At 44.9% G+C, this 26,634-nt stretch overlaps 1 protein-coding gene across 1 annotated transcript in view; it reads right to left on the reverse strand.

Moving 5' to 3' along the window:
* LOC106636346 (glutamate receptor ionotropic, kainate 2) overlaps window positions 1-25,702 on the reverse strand; it is a 37,254-nt gene extending 11,552 nt beyond the window's left edge. Inside the window, exons 1-9 of the mRNA XM_089588629.1 lie at window positions 25,420-25,702; window positions 7,876-8,037; window positions 5,808-6,059; window positions 5,040-5,215; window positions 4,921-4,974; window positions 4,652-4,816; window positions 4,050-4,202; window positions 1,799-2,002; window positions 1,514-1,717 (exon numbers count right to left, since the gene is read on the reverse strand). Of these exons, the coding sequence (XP_089444755.1) occupies window positions 1,514-1,717; window positions 1,799-2,002; window positions 4,050-4,202; window positions 4,652-4,816; window positions 4,921-4,974; window positions 5,040-5,215; window positions 5,808-6,059; window positions 7,876-8,037; window positions 25,420-25,492 (1,443 nt within the window). The 5' untranslated portion in view covers window positions 25,493-25,702. The remainder of the gene's footprint in view (window positions 1-1,513; window positions 1,718-1,798; window positions 2,003-4,049; window positions 4,203-4,651; window positions 4,817-4,920; window positions 4,975-5,039; window positions 5,216-5,807; window positions 6,060-7,875; window positions 8,038-25,419) is intronic.
* Between the last annotated feature and the right edge of the window lie 932 nt (window positions 25,703-26,634).

Consider the following 26,634-nt stretch of genomic DNA (forward strand, 5'->3'; position numbering starts at 1 on the left):
GCTCCTTGACTATACCCAATACACTTCCAGTGGGCCATATTCTTCCTTCCCCTCCACCTTAATACAATACAACGTATATCCTTCGCGACGAGAGATTCCGCAAAAAAAATCAACCTTCACTCGAGACTTTGGATATTTCTTTTTTTTTTTTTTTTTCCACGTGCCCTCCTCATTATAAATCGAACTACGCGTTATAAATTTTTCATCCAGCTTTTGCTTACTTTTCCCCTGATTTCGAGATCACTTCAGAGTGACTGTATACGATAGTTTGGTTCTTCAAATTTTAAAAGCTAAAAAAAAAACCGATTTTCCTCAAAAATGACCAACAACATCAACATTTTCATTTTATTACACCGCCAATTTGGTTTACTCTCTGGCAACAAATTGCCCGGACTGTTTCCAACGCTGGTTCTCGCGCAGTCGACTATTTTCAAGCATAAGCAGTTTCGCGGTCTCATAGCCACACACCATTACCGATCACCTCTGTACCGATATTGTGCACCTCTAAAAGCTTCGGCAGGTCAACGCGAGTGCAATAAATGCACGGGAGCCGATATAGCTCAGCTCCGTGTAGTGCAGTAGTAATGGGCTCTATATATTACGATCGGTCGATCTCTCGCGCGCGCTATAATGACCCGCGCCCTCGGAATTTCGCTCCAGAGCACCCTTTCTCGGGGTCAGTGCTCGGATCGATTTTTACGTTCGGATGGCTCGTCATCCACCGGTGAGTTTTTTTTTTTCAACTTGCTCGTCGGGCCGGACAACGGTATATTGTTCAACACGAGTAGTTAGCTGTTGAGGTGAGAGTTCATTGTTCGGGCGTCACTCGCCATGGACTGATTTTAAAATTATTTTTACCGAATTTACGGGGAAAAGGGTCATTAAAGTTACACGAGAAAAAAAAAAAAAAAAAAAAAAAAAAGTTCCTACGCGAGCGAATCCCGCGGTTGTTTAATTAAAAAGTGGTTGAACCATCGGAGGTTACGCGTCGTGGAAGCATGAAAAATGAACGAGAAATTTAATTAAGCGCGGGGCAAATGTATATCAAGAAGATTAGCGCGGCAGCCTCCGCGTGGATCGCGTTATCTGCTTGAATAATCCATTAGATGCTCCACTCGTGGGATATCATATCATCTGGCTCCTCGTACGGAAGCTCCGAGAAATGGATTTTTGTGATTCAAAAGGGGCTTTTTATTCATATATGATTGCCGTTTGCAGTTGTGAGCCAAAGGTATGCGTTTGTTTGCACGGATTCGAGCAAGTCTTTTTATTTAGATTTTATAAAGATAGGAAATCGAAATTGCAAGCCCGTCTCCTTGTACCATCTGATCCCGCCCTCGGTAGGACGTACATACGCAAACTTGGGCGTAACCGTTTTATGGATTTTTCTACATTTTAAAAGAAAAAATTTTTTTTTTCGATTGAATCGTTACTGGGGTGAGTTTTCAATAACTTGTTTGTAATAAATGATTGTTGATACACGTAAATAAAAGAGAGGAAATGATGAGCCAACCTTTTCCATGAGTTCGCGCACAATGCCGTTCCACTCCTTGGTGACCGGGTCGTAGACGCCGTACATGTGGTCCGGCACGAGACGAATGGCGTACTGGAAGCCCACCTGGCCGGCTATCCACTTGAGCAGGTCGACGCAGAACCCCTCGAACCTCGCGTTCCCCGTCAAATTTTTCCCCTCCCGCACCATCACGTACGGCTTTTCCTGCTCCGACCGTTGCATTGGAAACAAGAAAATACGTAGATCAGATTTTAGGGAGAATGACGATTTTTTTTTCTTTCATACCTCTCTCGTCATGACAACGAGGGTAATGTTGGCTGCCGTGGTGTCGTAAAACGCCCCGACGTCCGATATGTTGACCCCACTGTTGAGCCTCCACTCGCCAACTTTGACCAGCTCCTCCTTTTTCAGCTTGAGCAAATCCAATTTGAAATTCGTGCGCTTGCCCTCGTTGAACTCGATACGCCCGGTGAGACCATCCAAGCCCGCCTGTGCGAGACCGTGTCAGTTTTTTTTTTTTTTTTTTTTTTTTTTTTTTTTTTTTTTTTACCATCCCGATCTCATTTATATATATATATACACATTACAATCATCGCAGTGCAAACATTGTCAAAAGTATTTCCCGAGATTTTCCATCCCCTCCCGTACAACACCTCATTACTTTAATTACGAAACTTTGGAGATTGGATGAAAACCTCCCCTCCCTCCCATCGCTTGTACACGCGCACACCCGTACTTTTTACTGCAGGTATCTACTACGAGAAATAACAACTCGCTGATGGCTTCGAGAGAGAAAGTTCTCAAAAGGAAAATCCATGTCGGCGTTAATAACCAAAACTTGGGTTCGCGATGGCGTTTAAAGTACACTCCAACAGCGCGTATAGGCTTGTCCGTGCGCGGATCGAGGGCAAGAGAGAGAAATACATCTGCCGGCTCGGTCGGGAGTACATTTGGCCTGTCCCATGTATGATTGAAACAATCGTCTACATCGGATCGGAGCTGCGTACCGCGAATGTCGTACAGTGTTTTATTTCTTACTTTTTGTGTGATGTATTTTGGGACTTTGATCAATAATGGCCACATGTAGAACTGCGAATTCGAGGGACATCCAAAAACAAATCTAAAGTACAGGACTCGAGTATTTGAGTAAACATCTGTTGTACAAAATTAAACAGGCAACACAATGTTTTGTGTTCGACACAAACGTCCTGTTAACAACTACACGAATCTTTTGTATTGTAGCCTTATGCTATTATCAAACACTAATTTTTTGGATTTATTGATATTATTTTAAGTAAAGGGATTACACAAAATTAATGTTATTTTGACATTTATTGTATGTAATTCAGTAAATTACACCAAATTTGTAACTGCGTACTAACTGTTTTCGGGCTCTATATAGTATAATAAGCTAATCTACGTGATATCAGAGTATAAGGAATAAATATTTAGATGTTCTGAAAAGTCCAAAGTCCTACTGTTTGCAGGAGAAATTTTTTTTTTTTCAAATTGTCGTGATCCCAAAATACCGTCCTTTTCGCGATATCTACGTTATTTACGGAGATATAGCGATTTAAAGTTTTCGAATTTTTCTAGTTAAAAAATTCCAAAATTAGAGGCTCCCCACTACTTTTTTCAGACTTTGTGTGGCATAAGTAATATTATAGTGTTAAAAATAGAGTTATTCAATTGTTTTGAGTTGCCAAAGTCACGCATTTAAAAAAAAAAATTTCTTTTCATATTATCGTGATCACCAAATATTGTTCATTTCGCGATATCTGCATGATTTACCGAGACATAGCGATTTTGAGTTATCGATTAGTTCTGGTTAAAAAATATCTGACTGGGAGGATAGCCATGTTGATTCTCCTATTCGTCATCTCGGTACACAAATATATATGTACACGTACTTGGACGATTTCGGCTGCAGCTTTCATTAAAACCTCTCCGGTGCGGTAATATAAAGCACGGGCAGTTAATGCAGCAACGACGTCACCGAAAATCGAGCAACTTTTCCAAAGGCGCTTTTTACGCGCGTGCCAGTGGCAGCAGCTTGGAAACTTATAATAAGATCGAGGGAGGAAGGAAGCGACGGTGTTGGGACCGAGACGCGGTTGGGGGGAGGGGAAAAAAAAAAAAAAAAAAAAAAAAGGGAAAAAAGCCGTCGCTCGTCGTCGTTCCTACCGAATAATTCGCGGGAGAAGAGTCCCGTTTCGCTCCACATAGTCGCGCGGCATTGTCTAGCCTCATAACTTTTCCAGTAGTTTCGCGTGGCTCTCCGTCCCGGTGTATACGTATACACGCGAGGGAGAGACGCGGTGGCGCGCCGTCGGAGAATCCAGCCACCACCTTGTGTACCACCGTATATTCCAATCTCCCCTACACTCTCCTTTCGTCATTCACCGCAATTTTACGGACTCGCGCCCCAAAGTAGTATTCTCGGGGCTAATTTTTGGGCTTGGCGGCGAGCTCCTTTGCTAGGTATGGGTTCTTTTTTTGTTTTTTTTTGTCGTTTGGAATTTTTCGTTTGGCTCACCGAGTTGATGTAATTGTACAGCGACAATCCGTCGTCCCAGGGCTCCTCTCTCTCGCAGGAGAGGTTCGCGGGCCGGAGTACGTGGCTACGGTCCAGCGCTGCCAGCCCGTGCGCGAACACGTGGACGCTGTCGTACACCAAGGCTGGCTCCGCCTGAGAACGACAAGGTTAATTGGAACAATAAACGGTTTGTGAGTGGTTTAATTTTTTTTTTCTTTTTTTTTTTTTTTTGTTGCAATCTCGAGATTTCGCTGGAGTCAAAAGGGTGTGCGATACAAAAAAAAAAAAAAAAAAAAAAAAATTTGCACGCGAAAGAAGATCTAAAACTTTGTCCGTGAATACTTCCACGCGAAAGAAAAACCAGAGTTTGTCCTTAGAATTCAAGAGTAAAAGAGCTACAAATTTTTTCTTTCCTCCTAATAAAACCTCTTCAAATGCAAATCATCACGTTTTATGGTGCGAATAAGACGAGGGTATTTATTGAATTGAAAATTCCAACTCCAGTTGTAATATAGTTGTTTAAATTATTTTCACTGCACTTTTTGCCCTACAATAGAAATAAAAGGCACTCGCGTGTGCAAGAGTCGCGTGTAAAAACAAACCTGTATGATTCCCGATCTGTTGAGGATCGCGTGTCCGATGGGCTGGAATCGTTCCAGCTGCTTCAGCGTCTCGGATACCCCGGAGTTGTCCGAGTTGACCAGTCGAAAAGCAGTCATGTTTACGCTATTGTACTTGAAATCCTCGAGATCGAACGTTTCGATGTCCTGATCGTCGATGAAAAAAAAAAAAAAAAAAAAGTAAAAGAAAAAACTTTTTTGATATGCTACAACTATACATATAAGTAAAAATTGAGGCACGCTTGACTTACGAAACTCGTGAACATGTAGTGGTACCTATAATCGTTCATCTGTAGCTGTAATATCTGAAAATGGCCAAAAAAGGTGAAAATACCTAAAACGCAACGAAAAATTTGAAGGGAAAACTCACTGCTCTAAAGAATAGCGGCATGTACACGGGATCCGTATCGACGATTAATTGATAAATTTCTTTGTGTCGGATTTCTCGGAGTACTTGTCTATACGAGCCAGGTCCAGCCTGGCGGATATATATCTCGGTTTTCGGCGAAGGCGGCGATTTCACTAAGTCTTGCAGTTTGAACAGACCTACGCCCAATAAAATCACATGCGTTACCACGTGTGTTATATGATCAAACTCTTTTTTCTTTTTTTTCTCCACCAACTGTATTGTCGATGAATCGAACGATCAAGAGCCCAAGCCCTCTCGTGTACCGCACCGTGTGACTTCAAAAGGGCGGGAACATAATGGTCCCTGAGGGAAATCCGAGAGCTCGAACAAGCGGCAAACGGGAAAAAAAAAGGGAAGTTTGGAAGGGCGCAGCGCAGGGCAAAAGGGCTGGAACCGGAGAAGGAAGAAGGAGCGGGAAACGAGCAAAGTTGAAACTCGTCTCTACTTCCGTTTTCGTTTCTCTCCTCTCCCTCGCCTCGTTTTGATTGTTTCCTCCAAAGCGCGCGTCCAGCTGTATACATATATATATACCTTTAGCCGGGTCGGAGGGCTGCGTTATAGCACGTTGTACAAGCGGAGCTGCAGGAAACGAGAGGTTTGTTCATCGCGGATTGCTTCTAATCACCGATGACTGCATAGGGGATACGTGGTCATAAAATGGTCACACGGTGGTACGAGATATCATTCGTATTGGAGGGGAAAAAAAATGAAGGGGGGAGGGCAACCGACCAAAATCCTCCTCGTAGATGATGGCGACCTTGGTCCAGTTGAGGAAGGACATGAGATCCCGGAAGGCGCGGTTCAGGTGGTCCTGGGCGGGGTACAGGTTGATGCTGAACTCCCGGTAGGCGGGCTCGAAGTCGACCCTGGCCTCGATGTGGGGCACGTCCAGGGCCTCGCATATGCTCTGGATGTGGGCGCCCAGGAGCGAGTCCGCCGGCCCAAATATCCCCTGCACGGAGCGCGACAGCTGCTTACAGGCTGCAAAGTGCCATTTTTTTTTTTTTTTTTTTTTCTATCATATACAGTATCAAAATTAACGCGCGTATGTATATTTATGTTTTCGCAGCGTTACATAAATACAAATGTGGGGGAAAATTCAACTTCGAGGTGGAAAAAAAAAAAAAGAAAAAAGTTGGACATCGGTGGCGCGGGCGAATAAAGGAGCGTCACGTGCAGGGCCCACGTTTCCCGGAGCACGGAACTATGGATGGAGTAAAAAAAAAAAAAAAAAAAAAAAAAAAAAAAAAAAAAAAAAAAAAAAAAAAAAGGAAAAATAAAATTGATAAGGCATCGTCCGCAAGGTGAGGTACGTGCCGAGAGAGGAAGAATGTACGTTTCCTCGCGCACACATGTACGCAACATTTTTCCCACCAACCCCGGCGAGGTGACGATTGATCTCCTTCGTTTCCATACAAGTACACGTAAAGCTTCGGCTGCTGGTGGTTTCTTCGAAAGATGCTGAGCAATGCTTCTCGTGTCTCGCCACATGTATACGTATAGGTGCTGACCACCGCTGCCGCACACGTGTGTATGCTTCAGCAGCTTGGATTTTCCACTATTGTCGCTGCTTCTACGTGTATATCGTATAGGCAATTCGTTTTTTTCTCAATACATATTTGCGCACACGTACACCCATCCCCACGACACGTGCTTATTTTATCTTGTGAAATTCCGGTCCCCTTTTGTGTTTTCATATACACCTGCTTTATTTTCACTTTATCCACTGTACATAAAAAAGTAGAGGTATCCGAGTTTGATATTTCATCTTTTTTTTTTTTTTTTTTTTTTTTTTTTTTTCATATTCATTCATAGCGATCGGCAAACAATGATCGGGCAAACAGAGCAGAACTAACGAGTGCGAGAGTTTCAATTCGATATACCTACGTACCTATGTGTATGATGTACAAAAGTGCAAAAACCGATGAATCACCTGGTCAAGCTGGGGAGGAGATGTAATATTATAAAAAAAAATGCCACACACGATGCGTACATGGGTGTATATGTAACTGTATGCATAGAGTCGCGCAAATTGAATTTTCCACGCTCCAGGCACCGGCGATCGATCCCCGCACGAGTCACGGCTCACGTATTACATGTACGATTTCCCCGATGCGCGCGTTATATGAAAAAAGAGCGAAAGGCAGATTTTTCACTTTTACACACCGATTTCCGTGTACAAGAAGAAGAAAAAAAAAAAAAAAAAAAAAAAGGGTGGGAAAGACAGAGAAGCAAAACCCCCTTCGGCTCGGAGACAATGTGAAACGAAGCTGATCACGAGTGGGGGATAGTATCGAGTCCGCGCATCGAGGTCAACGAAAAGCTTTAACCTGATTTCCAGCGCCCCGTGGCACGTACACTTGGTCGCTCGCGAGCCCTTGACGAGTCGCCGGCAGAGAGGAAGAAGAAGCTGTGCAGAGCGCGCGAGTCTCGATAGATCGGATCGTCGGTGTGTGTGTGTGTATACGTACAGGGGAGGCCCCGAGGCTTCATGCTCTATCACCATGCTGGCGGCGCCTCTCCACTTCTCGCTCGGCTCGAGGGCTAAATTATTAAGAAGAGTAAGCAGCTGCCGCGAGGGTCTCGCGACGACATTTTTTCAACCAAAGAGGCTGCACGAGACTCGAGAGGAAAAACTACCCTATCGGGGACATCTACACACTCTACTCCGTTTTTTTTTTTATTATTTATTAGTGTAACAATCGAGTGGCGCAGGCACACTTTTTTTTTCCTCATTTTTTTATAAATAAAAAAATAAAATAAGAGTTATGCGAGCAACTGCATGTCACTCGCTCACCTTTTTTCGAAGTTCGAAACGAATCGTCTCTAGGCACATACTGGATGTCGTACACCATCGTGGTATTCGGCAGAAGGACTTTTTCCTTGTTGATTTTGTACACGGCGTACTTGAACGCCAACTCCGAGGGCGTGTCCTTTTGATCCTCCGTAAATATCGCACCTGCAACGAAATCAATAAGTATACACATACGTCCCGCGTACACATAAATATAATATATCGTATAAGTATATATCAGATACAGCATCAGAACATTAAATATCATTTTAGTCGCGCGACACAATTATCGTCGTCTGTTTCATCATCTCCACTCACATGGGTGTACAGGGTTTAACCACGCCCATACCCCATGGGTTACATTAAATTACTGGATGATGTATAACAATTCATTGTGAAATCGGGACGCGTTTATCAAGCCGGCAATTAGGTGCCGTGTACCAGCTGTTGTTTTCGCTATAGGCCCCACGCGCGCGAGGGATCGTATTAGACTGCACCCAGTGCGAAATAATCCTCCCTCTGTGCATGTGTATAAAACAGAGCGCGTCTCTCTTGGTTGGTATCATACGTATACACCGGAGCGGTATTCGCACGCGCGTCTGGCATACCAATGCAACGAAAAAGAAGGGAAAAAAACTGTACGACGACGAAGGAGAGGTATCGGGGAGTTGGACAGATTTAACTGCGTCATCCGTAACATACGGACAGGGAAAACCCATAATCGAGTCATGCGATTGTGGTTGGGTGGTATACGGGGCCATTTCGCTGAAACTATACTTGGAAAGCACTTTTTTTATCATCCAATATTCCTCTCGTTGTTGAGACCAAAAAAAAGAAGCTTTTCATATCAATGTATCGACATAATTTAACGACACGTTGTATTTATTGGAATTCGCAAATAATATCCCCTTATACATGTTATGCCCAACGTTGTGGGAGAGAAGCCACTATAGGAAATTTCGGCGGAATGGCCCATGTACCCTCGGCGATGCTGTTGCTGCTCCGTGTCAAGGCGCGCGCGCTAGTTTTAATTAGATTCGAATTACTCTGAAAATGAATTACGAGGGGGATAGACGCTCTGGTCCCTTTGATGCAATTAGAGCGCGCCGACGAAATGTACGTGTATACGTAGGTAAGTGCTTCGCCTTTTCTCGCCTTTCTTTTCCATTTAAATGCAAATGTTTTGTTAATCTTCGGATCGGCTGCAAATTAAAAAGAAAAAAGAAACTCAAAGTATATAGTGCCGTGGATGAAGTAGAGCGAAGCTCGGTCGTCAAAGAAATTTCGCCTCGTCAGGTATTGTAGCAACGAGCTCGTCTCTCTCTCTCTCTTCCCCCTATGTGCTTCACCTCCAGAGCCCCCCTGATCCAAAGTCATTAAACCCCCTCCCCCGTTACCCTTCCACCGGCCGTCGTGGTACTTTTTTTGCCTTTGGAATCTTGACACGTTGCGCGCCGATCACTCCAAAGGTCAATTTTCCCTCTAACGACGGCTCGATTGTTTCGCCCCTTTGGACTTTCTCGCGGCTAAGTATACTCGCTTTGAGATTACTCGGTTCAATTATCATTCCACTCCCTTCGAGCGCACCCACCGTTTTTCAGGTCAATGCAATCTTATAGATTATATTTTTTACTTTGAATATTCGACCTGCAGCCGAGGGAAATTTTACCGAAAAAGTGGAGGAGACAATCTATATCAATTTACAACCCTCTTTGCTCAACTAACCACATTTTAAAGATCAAAGTATTTTAGATAGCCATACATACATGTGCACATAGTCGTGGATGCCGATGGTCTTTTTTTGATATAAAAATGTCCATCCATCCTTTGCTATCGGGGACGTTCCTCGCATCTCTTCTTTCAACTTCCATCACTGCGCGAATCTATGTATACAACTTTATTATCTTCGTCCGCTTGAATTTTTTTTTCCCCGGGAAATTTCAATATTTTCCAGCGTCATTAATTGCGTTTCCCCTCGACGATCAATTTCTCCCGCAAAATAGAAGCCGCTACTACGCGCCACGGCGGTAATGCTCTTTTGTACCGTTGCCGCCCATAAATATTTAGTACCCTTTCATCGAGTGTATATTATTTGAATGAAAATGCTCGTGGCGCAGGTACAGTCATTTTTTTAAATAAAGGTAAACTGTTTTTCTCTCTCTCTCCCTTTTTTGTGTCCTGTCAACGATAATACCGTGAATTTATGCCCCGTTTTCGGTACAACTTTTTATTTACACACACCCGCGCATTCGTATTACCTTGTGGACAAAAAAAAATCCTCCGCATCGAAGCAGCCACGGGCGCGATATTGAACAGACGGAGCGTGTAGTCGTACATGTACAGGTGACGCGCGCCTCCCGCGAGCAGCCACTCACTCACGCGCGCGTGCCGGTTGTCGCTCATTGCTTCCCTTTTTTTCCCCCCTGTAGTGCTCCCCACCAAAATATAATAGTTCCATCGGTGCTCGAAACAAAGTCATTCGCAACTCCTGGTGAAACGTGAAAGCCAAAGGGTAAAAAAAAAAGCAGGCGTTGGCAAATAATGGCTGTATGCGCAAGGTAAAACGTCGCGGAAAGAAAAACACGTCCTCGGTGCCCTGGAATTTACTCGCCGCAGGCATCACGAGTAACACACGTGGATTCCTCTTTTCCGGGGAAATCTCCCCGCTAACGCGCATAAATACTTGAAAGCATCGAGAGGAGGAAGATAGGGAGCGAGATTTACCGCGCGGTCCCCGTATATACACACACCGGATGGCCGTGTACTCGCACGAGCTTTTTTTTTTTTTTCTTTCCCTCTGAATATTTATTTCCTCTCTTGGTCCGCTTGCACGTATACGCCAGCAGAGAAGCAAACTCCATCCTCCCCCCCCCCCCATTCGGTCATCTCTGTCTGTCTTTTGTACCACTCGCTTGGATCTGTCAACAAAGGTGTTGACGATTTCGGTTCGCTAGTATAGGGGGATCGGTAAGCTAGAGTCTCGGGTACATTTCCAAGCATAATAGACTCCGTTCGGTGTTTCAGCTGCGGTCACTCGAGTGGCCATTTACTATAGTTTTATATATGCCTAACACGTGCATTTACAGTATAGGGTAGCCAATGACGATTTATATTCGTTCGTCTGGATACGGCTTTTTATACCTAACCATCTCAGTCGCAATGGTAACTTCATTTGGAAAGTAAAAACTATCCAAGAGTCATTGGAAAATTTAATTTACGCTCGGCGCTCAATTATCACTTTTCGCTTTTATCTTCTTCGTTCCGGTTGACTTACTTTGGCAGGTGGGCCGACTACATTAATTAACTCCTCCACTTGGGGGACAAGTAAACTTCGATTTTGAATAAAGTTCCATCCTCTTCCTAATTGACGAAAAAGAGGGGGGTCCAGCAATCGGTCCTCATTGAAAATTTTCCGCGCCGTCGATATGTATATTATATCGCCATAAAAGAGCTTCCCCTCTTCCGAGGATTATCTGGACTCTCGTCTAAATCCGCCTTCAATTTTTTTCCCCCTCGTCGTTTAAGAGAATTTTTTTTTTTTTTTTTTTTTTTTTTTTTAAATGTCCCATACGCGACGTGCCGAGAATCCGACAGTTGCGCACTTGAGATTCAAAACGCTAGCGTATAGACGCGCACGAGCTACCCTTCGTACACACCCACGGAATGTCGTTCCGGATATCGGTGTTATTATATTACTTCCCCGGACTCTGCTTGGAAATTTAAAATTTCCCTCTCTTGTATCTGAGGGTAACGCCTTTTATCAATGCACTATGTGCGCCGAGTTCGGATCACATGGTGTGAGATTTTCTATGATTTTTTTCTTATTCTTTAAAAACTACAATCAAGAGCCTGATAAAAGAGTCGTGAGGTGCAATTTAATGGGTAGAGCGAACATAAGTATGATACACCTGTACGGTATGAAAACCGAGCTCTCCCTCCAGTGAACGAAGCACCTACACCCAGAAGACAGTATATTTATATGCGAACATATATGTAATCACTGGGGCGCACCCTGTAGGGACGCGATAACAGATGCACGCGCGCGGCTTTTCCGGAAAGAAGCGCGGGGAAGCGCGAATACATACATACATGTATATACGTGTCCGTGCAAGGCTCGGAGGTACACGGTGGGGTAGGTCGGTGTAGATAAGTAGCCCGGCTCGGCTGTCGTCTGGCGTACAAAGCGAGGCCAAAGTGTATAAATACAAGTCATGTCGCACGGGGCGTTGAAGGAGCTCGGGGGAGGGGGGGAGCACAGGACACGCGACGAAATTCATGGGGAGGGTGGAGGACGAAAACAGTCCTGCTGATCTTCCACGGACCAAGAGAGGGTGGGAAGATTTGCAGGATTGTTTTACAAACGACTCGGAGTCGACGTTACTGCTCGCGGGCGTGGGTTTTCCTCATTTCCGCAGTATCACGGGGCAACTGTTGACATTTAAAAAGTCGGATGGACAGAAGGAGCGTTAATTGTAGGTATCAACGGAATTTCCCAATGAGGAGGAGGAGGAGGAAAGCTACTCATTAGCGGTCAACCGTTAGCAGTGGTAATTAGCACGTGTGTAGGGGCAGGGAGTGCGTGCGTGGGTATGGGGCAAAGCTGTACTTGTTTATATATAGAGTATATGGTTTACAGTTGGGCGCCCTTGCGAAAGAGCGGAGTACATGAAAGAGCAGAGATGCCTGGAGACCGAAAGAAAGAAAGAGCTTATACATACATATACCGCGAGCCGGCCGGTTGGCCCCATATGCATTATTCATTCGGGATCATGACCGATAGCCCGGACGTGGTGTCGGGCACACTTTTGTACGGTATTACCTATACGTATACGTATAAACACACGGTGCAACGGCCGCAGTAGAACGAGACCAGAGACGGTCAGCCGAGAAACCTTCCCCCCCTCCTGTCTTATACGTGTATGCACGTATAGTTTCTCGAACGGGACGACTTGGCTCTACAGGGTGTACACGCGGAGGGAAAACCGAATTTCAACTTCCTCTCGGCGACTTCATATTTCACTTTAATCTTTTCGCCCCGCCCCTCCGCTCCCGCGCTTGATTTACACCCGGGATCAAATTCATCAGCGTCGAAAACTAAAAAAAAAAAGAAACTGCTCTCTCTTGAATTTATCGCACCTTGTTTGCGGCTCTTGGGGAGGACCTCCCGCTTGCACTCGTTTGTTTCTTTCGCTGATGCGTGGTTTTCCACTTATAACGGGCATAAATATTTTGCCCCTCGCCAGAGCACCCTCCCTATTTAGGATTACACCCTCCCTACCCCTGTGCTCCTTATTTTCGTTATCGGATACTTGAACCACCTGGAATAACAAAACTCGAGGGGAGCTATTGTACATATACACGCTATTTTTCCGCACCAAATCAAATAAACTTCGACGCAGAAAAAGTCCAAGTGTAGGGTTCGGGCCGTCCCTCGGCATTGTTCCCCATTAGGTAATCTGTGGAAAACGTACAGCGTAGCGAGAGAAAAAGCTTTTCCGCGATGACAGCTCCTTCGCCCTTTTCCCTCTTAATCTCACTCCGGACGGTCGTAAGACTCTTCCGAAGTGGACGCTCGAGCTAAGGGGTCGTGGGCCAGGATAAAGAGGGATTATCTACTGTTCCGTGGCCGAGCAACGGGAGGGCAGGCCCCTTATCATACCTATACGTAAAATGACGATTTTTTTTTTTTTTTTTTTTTTTTTTTTTTTTTTTTCTTCAAACCACACAAGGGTCGCCCAATTAAGCTCAGCCTCTCGAGCATTAAACAATCAGGCAACTGGACGAGCGGCTCTTATTGATCCCCGAGAACTTCCGGGCGATGGTCTCTCACTGTGCAACACTGAGAACACCGTTGTACCGCTAAGGGCCGTGATTTGGGAGAACTAAAAGGGGACGGACTTTGAATAAACTTACTCAAAGACAAAGAGATATATAGGGAGACCGCTCGGATTGCAGGGGTCCTCTATATATACATATACAGCTATTGGATGCTCCTTGCGCTGTATACACATATATGTATTGGGGTGCAAATACGAGAGCTTGTTTGGCGTTGACCGGCAAATTATCGATGTAAACCGGCAACCCCTTGGGGTTACCACTCGCGGGTAAACGAGACTTGTTTGCCGGTACTGTATATATAATTATATACACGTGTAAATACACTTTATTAGCCGATAGTACAAGATATACTCGATATTCCACGTAGAGCGTCATCTCGAAACCCCAACTTGGAGGTAAATATTTGTCTCGGTTACTTATTAGATATCGTCGTTTGCGTTGGGCGATGATCATCATGATCCTAATATCGTATAACATTGACGCAAATATATTATTATAATGTACGGTTTTTAACGCCACACGTGCATATATGTATCTATCTATGTATAAATGTACACGTATAGAGATACGATCGATCGGTAATGCATATACACTCATTACTTACGCAAGCGTGTAGAAAAACAATGGAAGGGAGTATCTGTAGAGAGAAAGGGAGAGGGAGAGGATAAAAAAAAAGCAAGCAATAGCAGGTCATCGTGTGTGCACAATTTTAACGTTGATGCAAGCGCGATAGGATAAGGGGGCCGACGAGCGAAGCCGAGGAAGCCTTACTTCGGTATCTGCCAACACACGTATCTATATACCTGTATACACACACACACACACACAACGCAGTGTTTGTCCGTGACAGCAGTGTTGCACCAGCGTATAGCGATAGAGGCTAGCTTTTGACACGCTTGTACTTGATGCTTAGGTACACTACATGTATCTACGTGTGTATATATATCTATACACATTGCGATGTACAGCGAGAGCGTCCATACCTGTGCACGTAGGTATACAATTAACAATAAGGGGACGCCGAACATCGATCATAAATATACACGGATACACACACTTTGAGTCGAATAACAAAAAACAAAAAAACACTCGTGGCTTGGAAATGTGTTTACAAAATAGGAAATATAGGGCTTGCAAGCTCCGCTGTAAGCATACATAATTAACACCACCGTGACTAATTGTATCTACCAGAGTGAGTAGTGCGAAAGGAAGGGACAATCGAGTGGACCTGTTTAGAAGGACCCTTGGAGGTCTCTCGGAGCCTATCAAACGCGTGATCTGCATTTACACCGTGCGTCGAATCGACTCGATCCGTATGTCAAGATCAAGTGATTATTAGAATAATTGCGTAGGGAGAAGACCCATTACATAATTAATTGCAGGATAAAAATACAATGCTGATTTTTAAATGAATCAAGAGAGTATAATTATACATCTAGAGTTAGAACCAGAGAGAGAGAGATACAAGTTATACGGTGTAAGAGTCAGTTGTCACAGAATTAATCTTAAGCGCATGATTTAAAGGCCGATGGTATTTTGTATCACTAGACACTGCAAGTGAAACTGTTGAAGTAGTCTTTATCTTGGTTGAGATGAATTTTGTAACTTTCATCCGATGAAGCGATCAAAATTTGGTACCCCACGAAGGGGATGTGTTTTCCGCCCGCTTTTACCCGCGCGAAAATAAACGTATAGGAAACTAAAACGGGACAAAGTGCGGCCTGGTTCGTGAAAATAACCGAGTGGAAGGGCAACAACGAGATAACATTATTATTCCCCCCCCGGGGTTTAATTTTAGGCAATCGAACGGTGCACTCGCCTGACCCGGCCCTCGCGAGAACATATATCATGAATTATGCATGCATACCAAAGATAATATGTATTCTGATTTTGTAGACGTTATTTTTAACCGCCTCCCCCTCCTATTGGACAGCCAATGTACAGCCAAGTCAAAGGGAGGATCCTTTTTTTCCTCGTCTCTACTCGATTTTATCGCCTAGCGCAGCCTCGGCGACCGGTATGGGTACAAGAATACGAGGGCGAAGGAGTAGAACAAAATCGCCACTCGATAAATCCTATATACATATACGCGAGCGCTACCGGGAAATGATGCTATTCGGAGTAGTAAATCTGAAAAATACGTCGCCCCTCCCCCTCCAACCACCACCACCAAGTGTCTGTAACATGACATCATTGCATGCCAATACCTACGGCTTTTTTCTCTCCAGTTTTCGGATTTTCGTCCAATCGTATGTATATATATATACATCCCTATCCGGTAGCTTAAATATATGATGATTGTTGTTATTCCATCTCGCAATAAACGAGTTTCGAGTTGAAAAACATTATCTACGGAGCAGCGGATAGTCGATTACCCTCGCTTTATGAGCCGGTTTTTCCTTCGAATAATTATATTTACCCAACTGCGGTGGCCAATGGTTGCAGACACCTAAACGTATACATTCTACTTTGCGATGCAAATGAGTCGGTATATGTTTCGTAAACATCTCGTGATCCCCGCGCGCGCGTATATATACAACGATGTTTACCCTATACCCTGCACCGTTAATTTCATGTTGATAAAGCCTTAATATTAATTTGGCTAAAAATTGGTTTTTCCCTTTTTACGATTATCAAGAGCGCGTATTGCAGTTGCTTCGCTAATCGGACGTCCCTTGGCTCACTGCTAACGCCCCTGTGCACAGTCTATGTACACACAGACCGATAAATCACTTTCCTTCCGATAAATGGCTACCCGAAACACTTACCAATATACGATACGCCTTGCGATATTATACACTCCCAATACCCATCATGACTATATATTATTATGTATGTGGTACGAAGTTGAAACTGTAGAGAGTATGAATTTCAAAAAGGAAGAAGATAAAAAAAAAAGAGAACGAGTCAAAGCAGGTTTACTGTTTTAACTATGTACGAGAAAAGAATAATTTAATTCAAACGATTATTTATCAGTGACGCCGTCGGAGCCGGGCGGTCTCGGGGAGAGGGAGGGTTTTCTCGCGAAATAAATGAGAATAAATTCTTCCCGCATAGCCATGCAGAGGCAGAAAAAGAGAGCTCACGTAGGCACCTATATATATCATGTATACATCTTAGCTCCTCCTCCTCCTCCTCCTCGGGGAGGGCTGCGGTGGGGGGACAAGTTCGTGTACACCCCGTTACATATATATATATGGAAGACGACGTGGCGTAGCGTGTCAGGAAAAAAAAAAAAAAAAAAAGTCAGTTGAAACGGAATTAGGTGCACGTCCGGGACTGTAAGCGTTTATCTTTTGTATTCAATTGTACTTGGAGTCCTCGAGAGACGAGATTTCGTCTTTATGCCCGTGAGACAGTTTTTATACGTATGTTACGTGCAGTTAAATTCAATATTTTTATGTATCGACAAGTGGTGTTTATTTTTCAAAGCTTACATTACTCATCCAACAATTGTTCATTTAAGAATTTTCTAAGCTATTTAGCCTGCAAATACCTACAAAATTCTTCCAAATAAATATTTTAGTGGTTGTTGGGGGATCGCGTGAACTTTGTTAAGTAGAGAAACTAGAAAATTAAACCAGTTGAGTCGGAAAAATTATTTGAAATCTCATGATTTCAAATCACGTTATCTTGTAAACAATCATTAGATTATTATTAAAATTTTGTTTCCTTTGAGGTAACGCGTAACCGCTCAACGCTTGCACGATGGCTAAATAAATTGCAGCTCCTCGAAAGGGAGAGGCAGCCCCCCTTCCTCGGCTTCATCTGTATAATTAAACACAAATACGTATCAGGTGACGATGTACTCCCACTAGCTCGACACTCCCCCCCCCCTTATCTTCTCTTCAAAATCGTTGATTAAATATTACACGTTTTGCAATTAAAAACGCGATCTTTGCTCTCTACATATAATTTTGCAATGAAAAGATAAAGTGAAAATCATTGCCTCGGTATACAGGTGTACGTATAGCGTTATTCACCCGCAAAGCGTTCCCTTGGAACGAAAAAAGGCACATACAGTTGTCACCGGCGGTGGGGAACTCGATGTACGACTTGTTGTCCCGACTCGCGAAATCGACTCGGTTGTATATGTATATACGCAAGCCCCCACAGCGTCGCTTTTATCGGGACCAATAAGTTTATCCGGCCCACACCGCTGGTAATATAACGAAACCCACAGCCCTATCCCCTCACCACCTCCGTCGCTCGTATACCAATCCACCACTCACCAACCAAACTCATGTTCATCCGAACAAATTGAGAAAACATCCTTATATTATTATTATTATTATATAATACTTTCTCTCGCAACTTTTTTCATCGTTCGGAGGATGACGCGTGTCTGGTCGCGCGCGCCCGGCGATTGACGTGAAATGATGTTCCACTTCGCGACGACTCTGCTCCCCTTGGATGGTATATAAGAAGTTATTTCGAGAGAAGAGCGGGTAAAAAGTTGGAGGCTTTGAAAGTGTAGTTGGCTGGCGCCTCGGGGGCTTGCATATATTGTGCATCGAGACGCGTGGGTCCGTTAAAAGAAGGCGAGCGAGTGTACAGGTATGTATTTAGGCAGGGAAGAGCCTCCGGCTCGCGTTTTCTCTCCTTGGTTTTGCTGGGAGAGCTATAGCCCCATTTTGGGGTGGCGGTCACCGGCCGACCCGGGGCTCTCGGTTCGCAACAAATTATCCACTACTTGGGACGGGTAGGTAAAACAAAAAAAAAAAAAAAAAAAAAAACAGAGTCGTAAACGCGCGACGATTACATACTACGGAGCGCCACGCACGCGGTTAATCGACGTCAGACGTTTTTGGCACCGGAAATCCAAAAGCCGTGGTGCAGTCAGGAGCGAGTGCCAAATAATCTAAACTGCGGGCCCGGCATTACAACCCAGCGACGTGTGCATGAGCCCCGTTTTATCTAAATGGGCTCGCGGAGGGAGGGTGGGGGGGGGGCGAGTTTTTATCGTCCGCGTCTCGCGACGATTCGCCCGCTCTTTAGCCCTAATGTCCCGAGTGGGCTATTTTTTTTTTTTTTTTTTTTTTTTCTTCCCTTCTATGTAGCTGTGTTACTCGTTGTCGCGCATAATACGACTTGTACCAACGTTGTCGTACTGCACGATTTTAACTCGGTAGCTATATGCTAGTATAGTGAAAAACGTTACGTGGTATACACAATTAGACGTATTAACGCAGTCAAAAACGGGAAGGCTTATTTTTTTTCAACAACTGCAGAGATTCTTTGGTGTATACTCGCGAAAGAACGCCAAGGGGGTTGAAAAAGCAATTATCGTTGCCAAGAGTACGAAATGATGATTGCACGCGCTTCACGAGTACAGGTGCACCTACGTAATAATTATATTATGTATAGGCCGCAATCGACATAATCAGTGGAAATCAAGGGTCCGCTGTAAGTGTATCGTATAGTTAAAACTCCATCCGTATACGAATACGGAGAGAGAAGCACGCGGGGGTATAAATTAATAATGAAATTCAAGCAGCGTTGAACTCTGCGACTCCGTAATAAGTATAGCGGGTGCGTGTGCATCTATTACGAAACGAGGGCTAGCCGAGAGGGTGAGTGTAAATTGGTGCATGTGTGCGCGCGCTATATGGATGGCAAAAGCCGCCGAGTGACTGCGAGATCCATCCACGGCTCGTGAGAGCCTCCCTGTATATACCTCAGGGCACGAGCGCACACGTAGATTGCAGTCTGCAGCCCCTGCTTTGATGTCTTTGGCAGCTCGCTGCACCAACACCTTCGCTGGTAGTTGACTCGCCCTATGTACGCCCATCGCGTCGATCTACGCCAGTTACACGGAGTGGCTGTAGGTGTGTGTGTGTGTGTATGTACGTGCTGGTACCGCGCATCCGCTATGTTACTAATGGTACCTACCCATCATCGTACCATACCTGCACGTACCTCTTCAATTTCCACGACCAAATGTGTACGCGTATATTATTATAACGTAAGTTTGTTTCATCGGAGCCATCATTTGCACAGCTCAGCCATCAACTGTGTAATATATATATATATTTACACCCTTGGTCGCGCAAATTGGAATTACATTAGCAAGCCGTAAGAACAAAAAAAAGGAGTTGCGACGAAAAATTTTGTCAAAGGCGGCCCAACAAAAAATATACATGTATACATAGGTATGAGGAGTATAGGGTATATATAAAAGAGGTGAGCTCTCTCTGATGACTTTTACGTATATTACCTAAGTGGCTTGAACGAGGGAGTTTCATCCCCGAGGGAGAGCGGGTCCTTTGGGCCTGGCGGCTCTTTGATTTCTCTATACGTCTCGACGGTCTCGACCCGCCAATTAACCGCTCTTTCGTATACTTACCTCCGCGAGACAATTGCTTACATATACACTCGTCTCCCTTTTTTTCCATTACTTTTCATCATCATCCCCATTGGCGCGTTTAAAAAAAAAAAACATAAAAGTACAATTTGCTGACGTTGTGCATCGAAAGATTTTGTGTACGAGTTGTGTACAAACGGAGCTCCTCCTCGTATTGCTCGATTGGCGTGGCTGAAAGTTCGCGGGGCCGAGTTCGACAGGCTGATTCCATCGCCGAAGTGAATCTTAAATCGGCGCACACTCCGACTGACGGGATCGGTCTGTTAACCCGGTCTTTACCTCCTCTTCTCTCTCCCCAGACGCAAATCGTTACTTCAAAGCACACGATTTGCTCTTCACTTGCTTTGTCGCTGCAGATTACATGTACTCCCTGTTATCTATTTACAATTGAATTGCGTGTTTTCATCGATGCAGCATATAATTATAAAATGTCGCACAACGCGGGTATTAATATTAAAATGAAATTAATTCATGCGGGTATTATCAATGTATCGCTGTTATTGATGGAATGTATTAAACTAAATTTTTGTTATGTACAAAATTAATGATCGTCATCGTACAACTTGAAATTGTAGATAATTTGATCAGCTTGACGCGTCAAAACGCGTAGAAAAAAAAAAAAAAAAAAAGGACTATGTTGAACAACTACCCTGGACTCCATGAGATCTCGAACAAAGGAGGTAGTCAAAGTTCATCGTGGACGTGTACTGGGATACATACGCGATCCTTCGTGGGCGCCGATATAGAAATTCTTCGGCGAGTTCCAGATTCCCTGATAAACCCCTCGATTTCCCGCGTACTCGGGCGGATTCGAGACCGAAAAGCCGCGACAACCCAACCGCGCGTGTAAGTACGCGGCAGTTGAACTTGTACGTTTCGCAAAAAAAAAAAAAAAAAAAAAAGAATTTACATTCGAGCGCGCGTTATTTCCCTGGACGTAAAACCTTAACGATTTCGTCGAACGGTTACATATATATAAATACGACAATGGCACACAAGACCCATGGACATACACATCGGTATCCGTACATACTCGCACGGACTTTCGAATAATTGCTCTTTGTTCTGGGATTAGAGTACCTCTCTCTGGTGCCCGCGAGGTGTGTATCTCTGCAAAGGTAGTGCCTATATACACACGTATAGCCGGACAATTGGAATTTAACGGCCAAACAGTTTGCCGCGGCTGCAAAATACCAACGGCGCAACAACATAGCGAGAGGATCTCTCTCTCGAGCACACTTGTTCTATGTGTAATATACACGCGTGTATTCCACATGTAGGTACGTTTGGTCGACTCGGAGAACACATAGGATATACGCTTTTAGGCACTGATGGGTGTGTATGCTTATATATACAAGCGCGGAAAATCTGGATCAAGGCTAAAAAGGCAGGAGCGCGAATTCCAATATTGCAAAACCGACTCCCCCCCCCCACCCCACTCTCGCAGCACCCAGTTACTTTTCTTGCGTATAAATACATAAATATACGCACCAATCCTATTTAAGTGTATACATACCTACATGTACACATATACACAGGGTGCAATAAGTCGAGGCGGGGGGCTTGCCACACGTGTAACGTATTACACACAATAGGTATATATATGTACAGACCTACTCGTGTGGATAAGATTGGAGGAGTTTAAGAGTAGCCGCGTACGACGACGCACCTGCAGTCGCTGCAGCTCCAGTAACGCTATATATACATACACTATACAGTTGACCCCCGCGAGGCAAATAACACAACAGCGCTGGCATTAAAAAGCCTGATCTAGGGGTGAGGGGTGGGGTGGGTAGGGGAGTAGGGAATCGCCTGGCAATTTATTTACAATTTCAAAACTAATTGGGTAAACGCGCGCGCGCACTGCAACGTGTCCGCTGTACTTGCGGATGATATTTAGCTCACGCGTGGATATATATATATATACATATATACACATGGGGGGTATCTTACAGTAGTCGTTGCGAGCGAGATGTATGGGTGTGTGCACCTCATGCTTGTAATTATAACAGGCCTTTTCCCTTTAGTTGGTGTGTACCTTGTATACATCTCTCGGGGAGCTGATGCTCGCCAATCGAAGATCGGCTTTCATCGAATCGATCCGCGGCAGCCGGGAATCCGATCTTTTATACATCTGCTTCAAGGATAAGGATAATATGTACATATAACAAGTGTGTGTTTGTGTATTGGCTGCTTATTTGCCGGCCTTTCCCAGAAGCTTTTAGTTGCGCCATCGATAACCATCAATGTGTGAGGGAGAAAGGGTGACGGAAAGATGCGATGATGGCCATCGTGATCCACCACGGAACAATACACCATATAGTCTATTAAGCTAGGAAGCTGGAGTAAACAGTTGGAAATAGATATCTAAATGGTCTCCTCCCCCCCCTGAACATGCTCCGATTCACTCATTTACCAAAAAGTTTCGCCAAGACTCGCGCGTCCGGGCGATAACTCTCCGTGTAACCATTATCGGGGTGATTAATCGGAGAGCCCCTGGTGTCCTCCACCCAAGGCTAATTTTTACCCTCCCTCGGAGGAGGGGTTTTGAAAAAAAAAAAAAAAAAATAAAAATTTTGGCTATCGCTCCTGATTTTCCCTTCGACCGGAGTTACGGCTTGATTCCTCCTCTTCAGTTCCCTCTCCGTGGTGGGGCAATGAGCTCTTGAAGGGTGTCAATTAACTCGGCAACGCCTCCGTTTCCCTTGCCCCCCTCGGGGATCTTGGTTCAATTATCGACACTTTCTTCGATAAATTTTCATAAAGTTTTTTTTTTTTCCCCCTCCAGTGTTCGTCACTCGGGCGTGATTGAACATCGTTTAAGCTCTCGGGAGCTTCGTTTGGTTTTTGCAACGAATTTTGTACCTACCACGGTTTGAAAAAAATAAGAGAGCTCTGGCTTTTTTTTTTTTCGAGCGATTCATCCTGTCCCTTGCAGAAACTCCCTTCGTTTCTTTGCACAGAGTACCTGAATAATATATCATTTCGCTCCCTCTTTCTCGGCGCTTCCGACTATTACCATTTTTGCCGTTTCCAAGTTCGTTAACGCCCCCTCGTCGTCCCTTCCCAAGAACTTTCCCGACAAATTGAATGGATGTCGAAGTCTCTGAAAAATCAGGTAATATGGAGGCAGCCAAATCAAAAGTCAAAGGTTTTTGCGTGCACCCCCTCCAGGCTGCCAAATTTCCCCAAATCAGAGCTACTTTTCGGCCCTTTCAATTGACTAAATTTTTTCTTGTATCCACAGAACGCCATAATTATGTTTTATCGATGACATCGACATAAACCCACCCAGCGATCAAATCCAATAATAAAAAAACACAACTGTGTAAAAATGTAGAATAAAAAAGCGCCCCCCCTAAGGCTCAATTTTCTCGGTTCACCTTCGCTGGCTTACCGCAATCGACCTTATACTACTTAAACACGCGGCAGAGACGGCCGACCCGCGGTATCCAGTATATATAGCGTATACGTACAGCCACCGCTAACTGTATAAGCTAATAACCGTGTAGCGTCAACTTTCGCGCCAAACAGCAGAAGCAGCACCACAGGGAACACGTATATATACGTAGTTATGGACGGGGGAGCCCAAGCAGGGGGTGAATTTGAAACAGCGTTTACGTTGAGATTTACCGCGAGATCGCTATATATACTCCTCCCCGACGCCTACAGATCATCGGATCCGATTAAGCGAACGTGTAAGCCGATAGGGCTCTCCGCGCATACACATACAGAGATATCCGCACGGGTGTGTACACGCGTGTCCCCATATCGATTTGTCAATTCCGAATTGGAACTGCATATCAGGAACTCGAGTGCAAATTTATCGGTGGATCGAGAAAATATTGGAAGTACATAGGTACAACAACACAGCCCCGACGTGTCTATTGTTATATTTTCTACACCCAAACTGCCACCTGTATAATATATGTATATACAACGAGGCAGCTGTATTGCACCTTCCTAGAGCTTCTAAGCCGAGTATTAAAAATTGGACGCCCTCCTCCGATAATGTACGCGTGCGTGGCGCATATGTGAGAAAAATTGGTCCCTATAATAGCATTAGCGCGGTCTCGGGCGAGCTTTGGCTCGTCACCCGCGAAGCTCCTATGGAGCTTATTTTCCGGCAGAGCTTTCGCCGCGGGGGGTATATACCACACCCACCGAAGATCAGACCGGATTCCAATGTCTTGATCAAATGCAAATACTTGCACGCGGGACTATAGGGGATTTCCCGGGGAATCGACGCGCAAACCGATACCAAAGGGAATTCGGGGTATATACGGACTTTGGTGGGTTTTCTCTTTTCTTTCAATATAAACTGCGGTGAAAAATACAACGGGGTAATGAAGAGCAAGGGCTGTTGACTGAGGTACGTTTGTATACGGATGCGAGCACGTACCAGCGACGCGAAGGAGATGTATGGCAGAAGCGAGGGGAATATTCCATTATGCGCGGGCTATGTGTGTATACGTTGGCTTTGGTATACATGCACGTGCGAGCCGTACGAATCGAGCTGAGGACTGTTTATACATACTTACTCGTGCTCGCGCGGTGCAAACATGCACTCACTTATCGATGATGGATTTGACGGATCAAACGATTTTTTTTTTTCCCCCCCTTATATCCAGCATAAACGTATCTCGAGGAATTCGGTAGGGTATACGTATATAACGCATGATTTTCATGCTCAGCCGGGGTTGGCGCATCGGTACGATAATTTTGACGCGGGCCGTGAAGCAGCCTTATATATATATATACGACGCGAGGTGCACTGTTCTCGTAGCTTTTTTTCCCTCGGAGGGGGTGGGCAACTTCGTTATCGCTGCCGGCTCGGCCGCGTAATTTGCACTCTTGAGAATTATATTTCAGCGAACGAAGAAAGGAGGTGGGGGGGAAAAGCGATGCGCCTTGCAAAGTTTTTTTTTTTTTTTTTTTTTCGCGCGGTTTTTTCAAAGCACCTCGGCTACCGAACTCTCCTTGATTGCTCACCGCACCCTTTTTTTTTTTTCCTTTCTCCCCAACCGCGGCAAATTTACCGTTTTCTTTTTATCAGGTACATAGGTACATACATATGGCAAGGGGACAATGATGCCGTAGGCCAAATCATTAGCCGCCCATTGTACGGCTCAGCTTTTTTTTTTTTTCACGCGTAAAACCTGTCGGTGCGAAAATTTGGCGCAGGGCAAAACCACGATCAACCATCACCGACGGCATGCCCCGTTGGACCACCCATCATATTTTTTCCTACACGGACGGGAAACAAAATATGTAAATCCGCGTCACGAGGGCTTACGAACCGGGGGGTCGGGGAAAAAAAAAAAAAAAAAAAAAAACATACTCACCGATTCGGATGACAGGCGGCAGGGACGTGGCAGTGGTGAGCATGATGACGATCACGACAAACAGGAGCGCCATCCTTGCCCCGGGGGATGGGGATCGATCCGTAGCTCTCCTGTTCCTATATTGCGTATCCTTTGGAAAACTCACCTCGCACTCGCGCACTTACATGCAACGACACCACAACTGGGTGTATTACTGTACGTGAGGTAATATTAGGTCGAGTGCCAGCGCGGGTAGCGCCGGCGAGTGCGCAACATTGTCCGGTGCACACGCCCCGCGGGCCGGGGCAAATGGGTCCGAGCGCGACTGTATAAATCAAACGGCACTTTGGTACCGGTGCTGCTGACGCCTCCGAGCGGCGCCTCCCCCGCGACAGCGCCCCCCTGCTACCGACGATGCTCCTCCCGATGATCCGCGCCATCCTGGCGCGCGGGACTGCCTCGGGATCGGCATCGTCTTGGACCTCGTTCGGCTTCCCCTTTTTCCTACCTGCAACACAAAGTTTACACCCATCCGTGAGCTCTTCACCTGCGGGAGACATCATGTACTTGTCCAACAACCACAGGAGCCATGTTAGTTTGGATATTTCACGCGATATCACATGTATGACCACGAGGGTACATGTACTGTGGGGACACAAAATATTCAAATATAAGGCTGTACAAAAGTACAAGCGAAGCAGGTCAAGTGCCGTTGAATACATTTTAAATTGTCCGATACGCGTAGCTTATATAATGCGTACATCATCCGCTATTGCGCATACTTGGTATACGGAAAAAATAGAGCGCCTTTCGAGGGTATGTGGGTGTGTATATATTCGCACCGAGATCGTACGGCTGCAATATGAAATTGAAACAAAAGTAAACAAGTTGTATACATATACATGTTTTATACAAAGAGTATGACTATACCTGTATATTATGTAATTGCAGAGGGGATGAATCGGAAAAGAATAAAAAGGGGGGCGAGGGTATATATATATATATATGTACCGTAAGTAGCGTGATCAAGCGAAGCGCTCGTACTTATGAGGTATACTATATGTGTGCACGCAGGAGGAGGAGCAGCTGCGGAGGAAAAGGGAGACAAACAACGCCGGAAGCAGCAGTAGCAGAATAGGGGGTGGAGGTGGGGGGGGGGAGGCAAACTTAGCCCTTATACCAAATTGGATTATCTCTAATCCCCTTACGACAACTCTAATAGCGAGAAAGCGTGTG

This window comes from Copidosoma floridanum, unplaced genomic scaffold (genome assembly GCF_036245765.1).
Source record: "Copidosoma floridanum isolate Cflo_tuat_1 unplaced genomic scaffold, Cflo_Japanese_pri ptg000001l, whole genome shotgun sequence".
In the NCBI taxonomy this organism is placed as follows: domain Eukaryota; kingdom Metazoa; phylum Arthropoda; class Insecta; order Hymenoptera; family Encyrtidae; genus Copidosoma; species Copidosoma floridanum.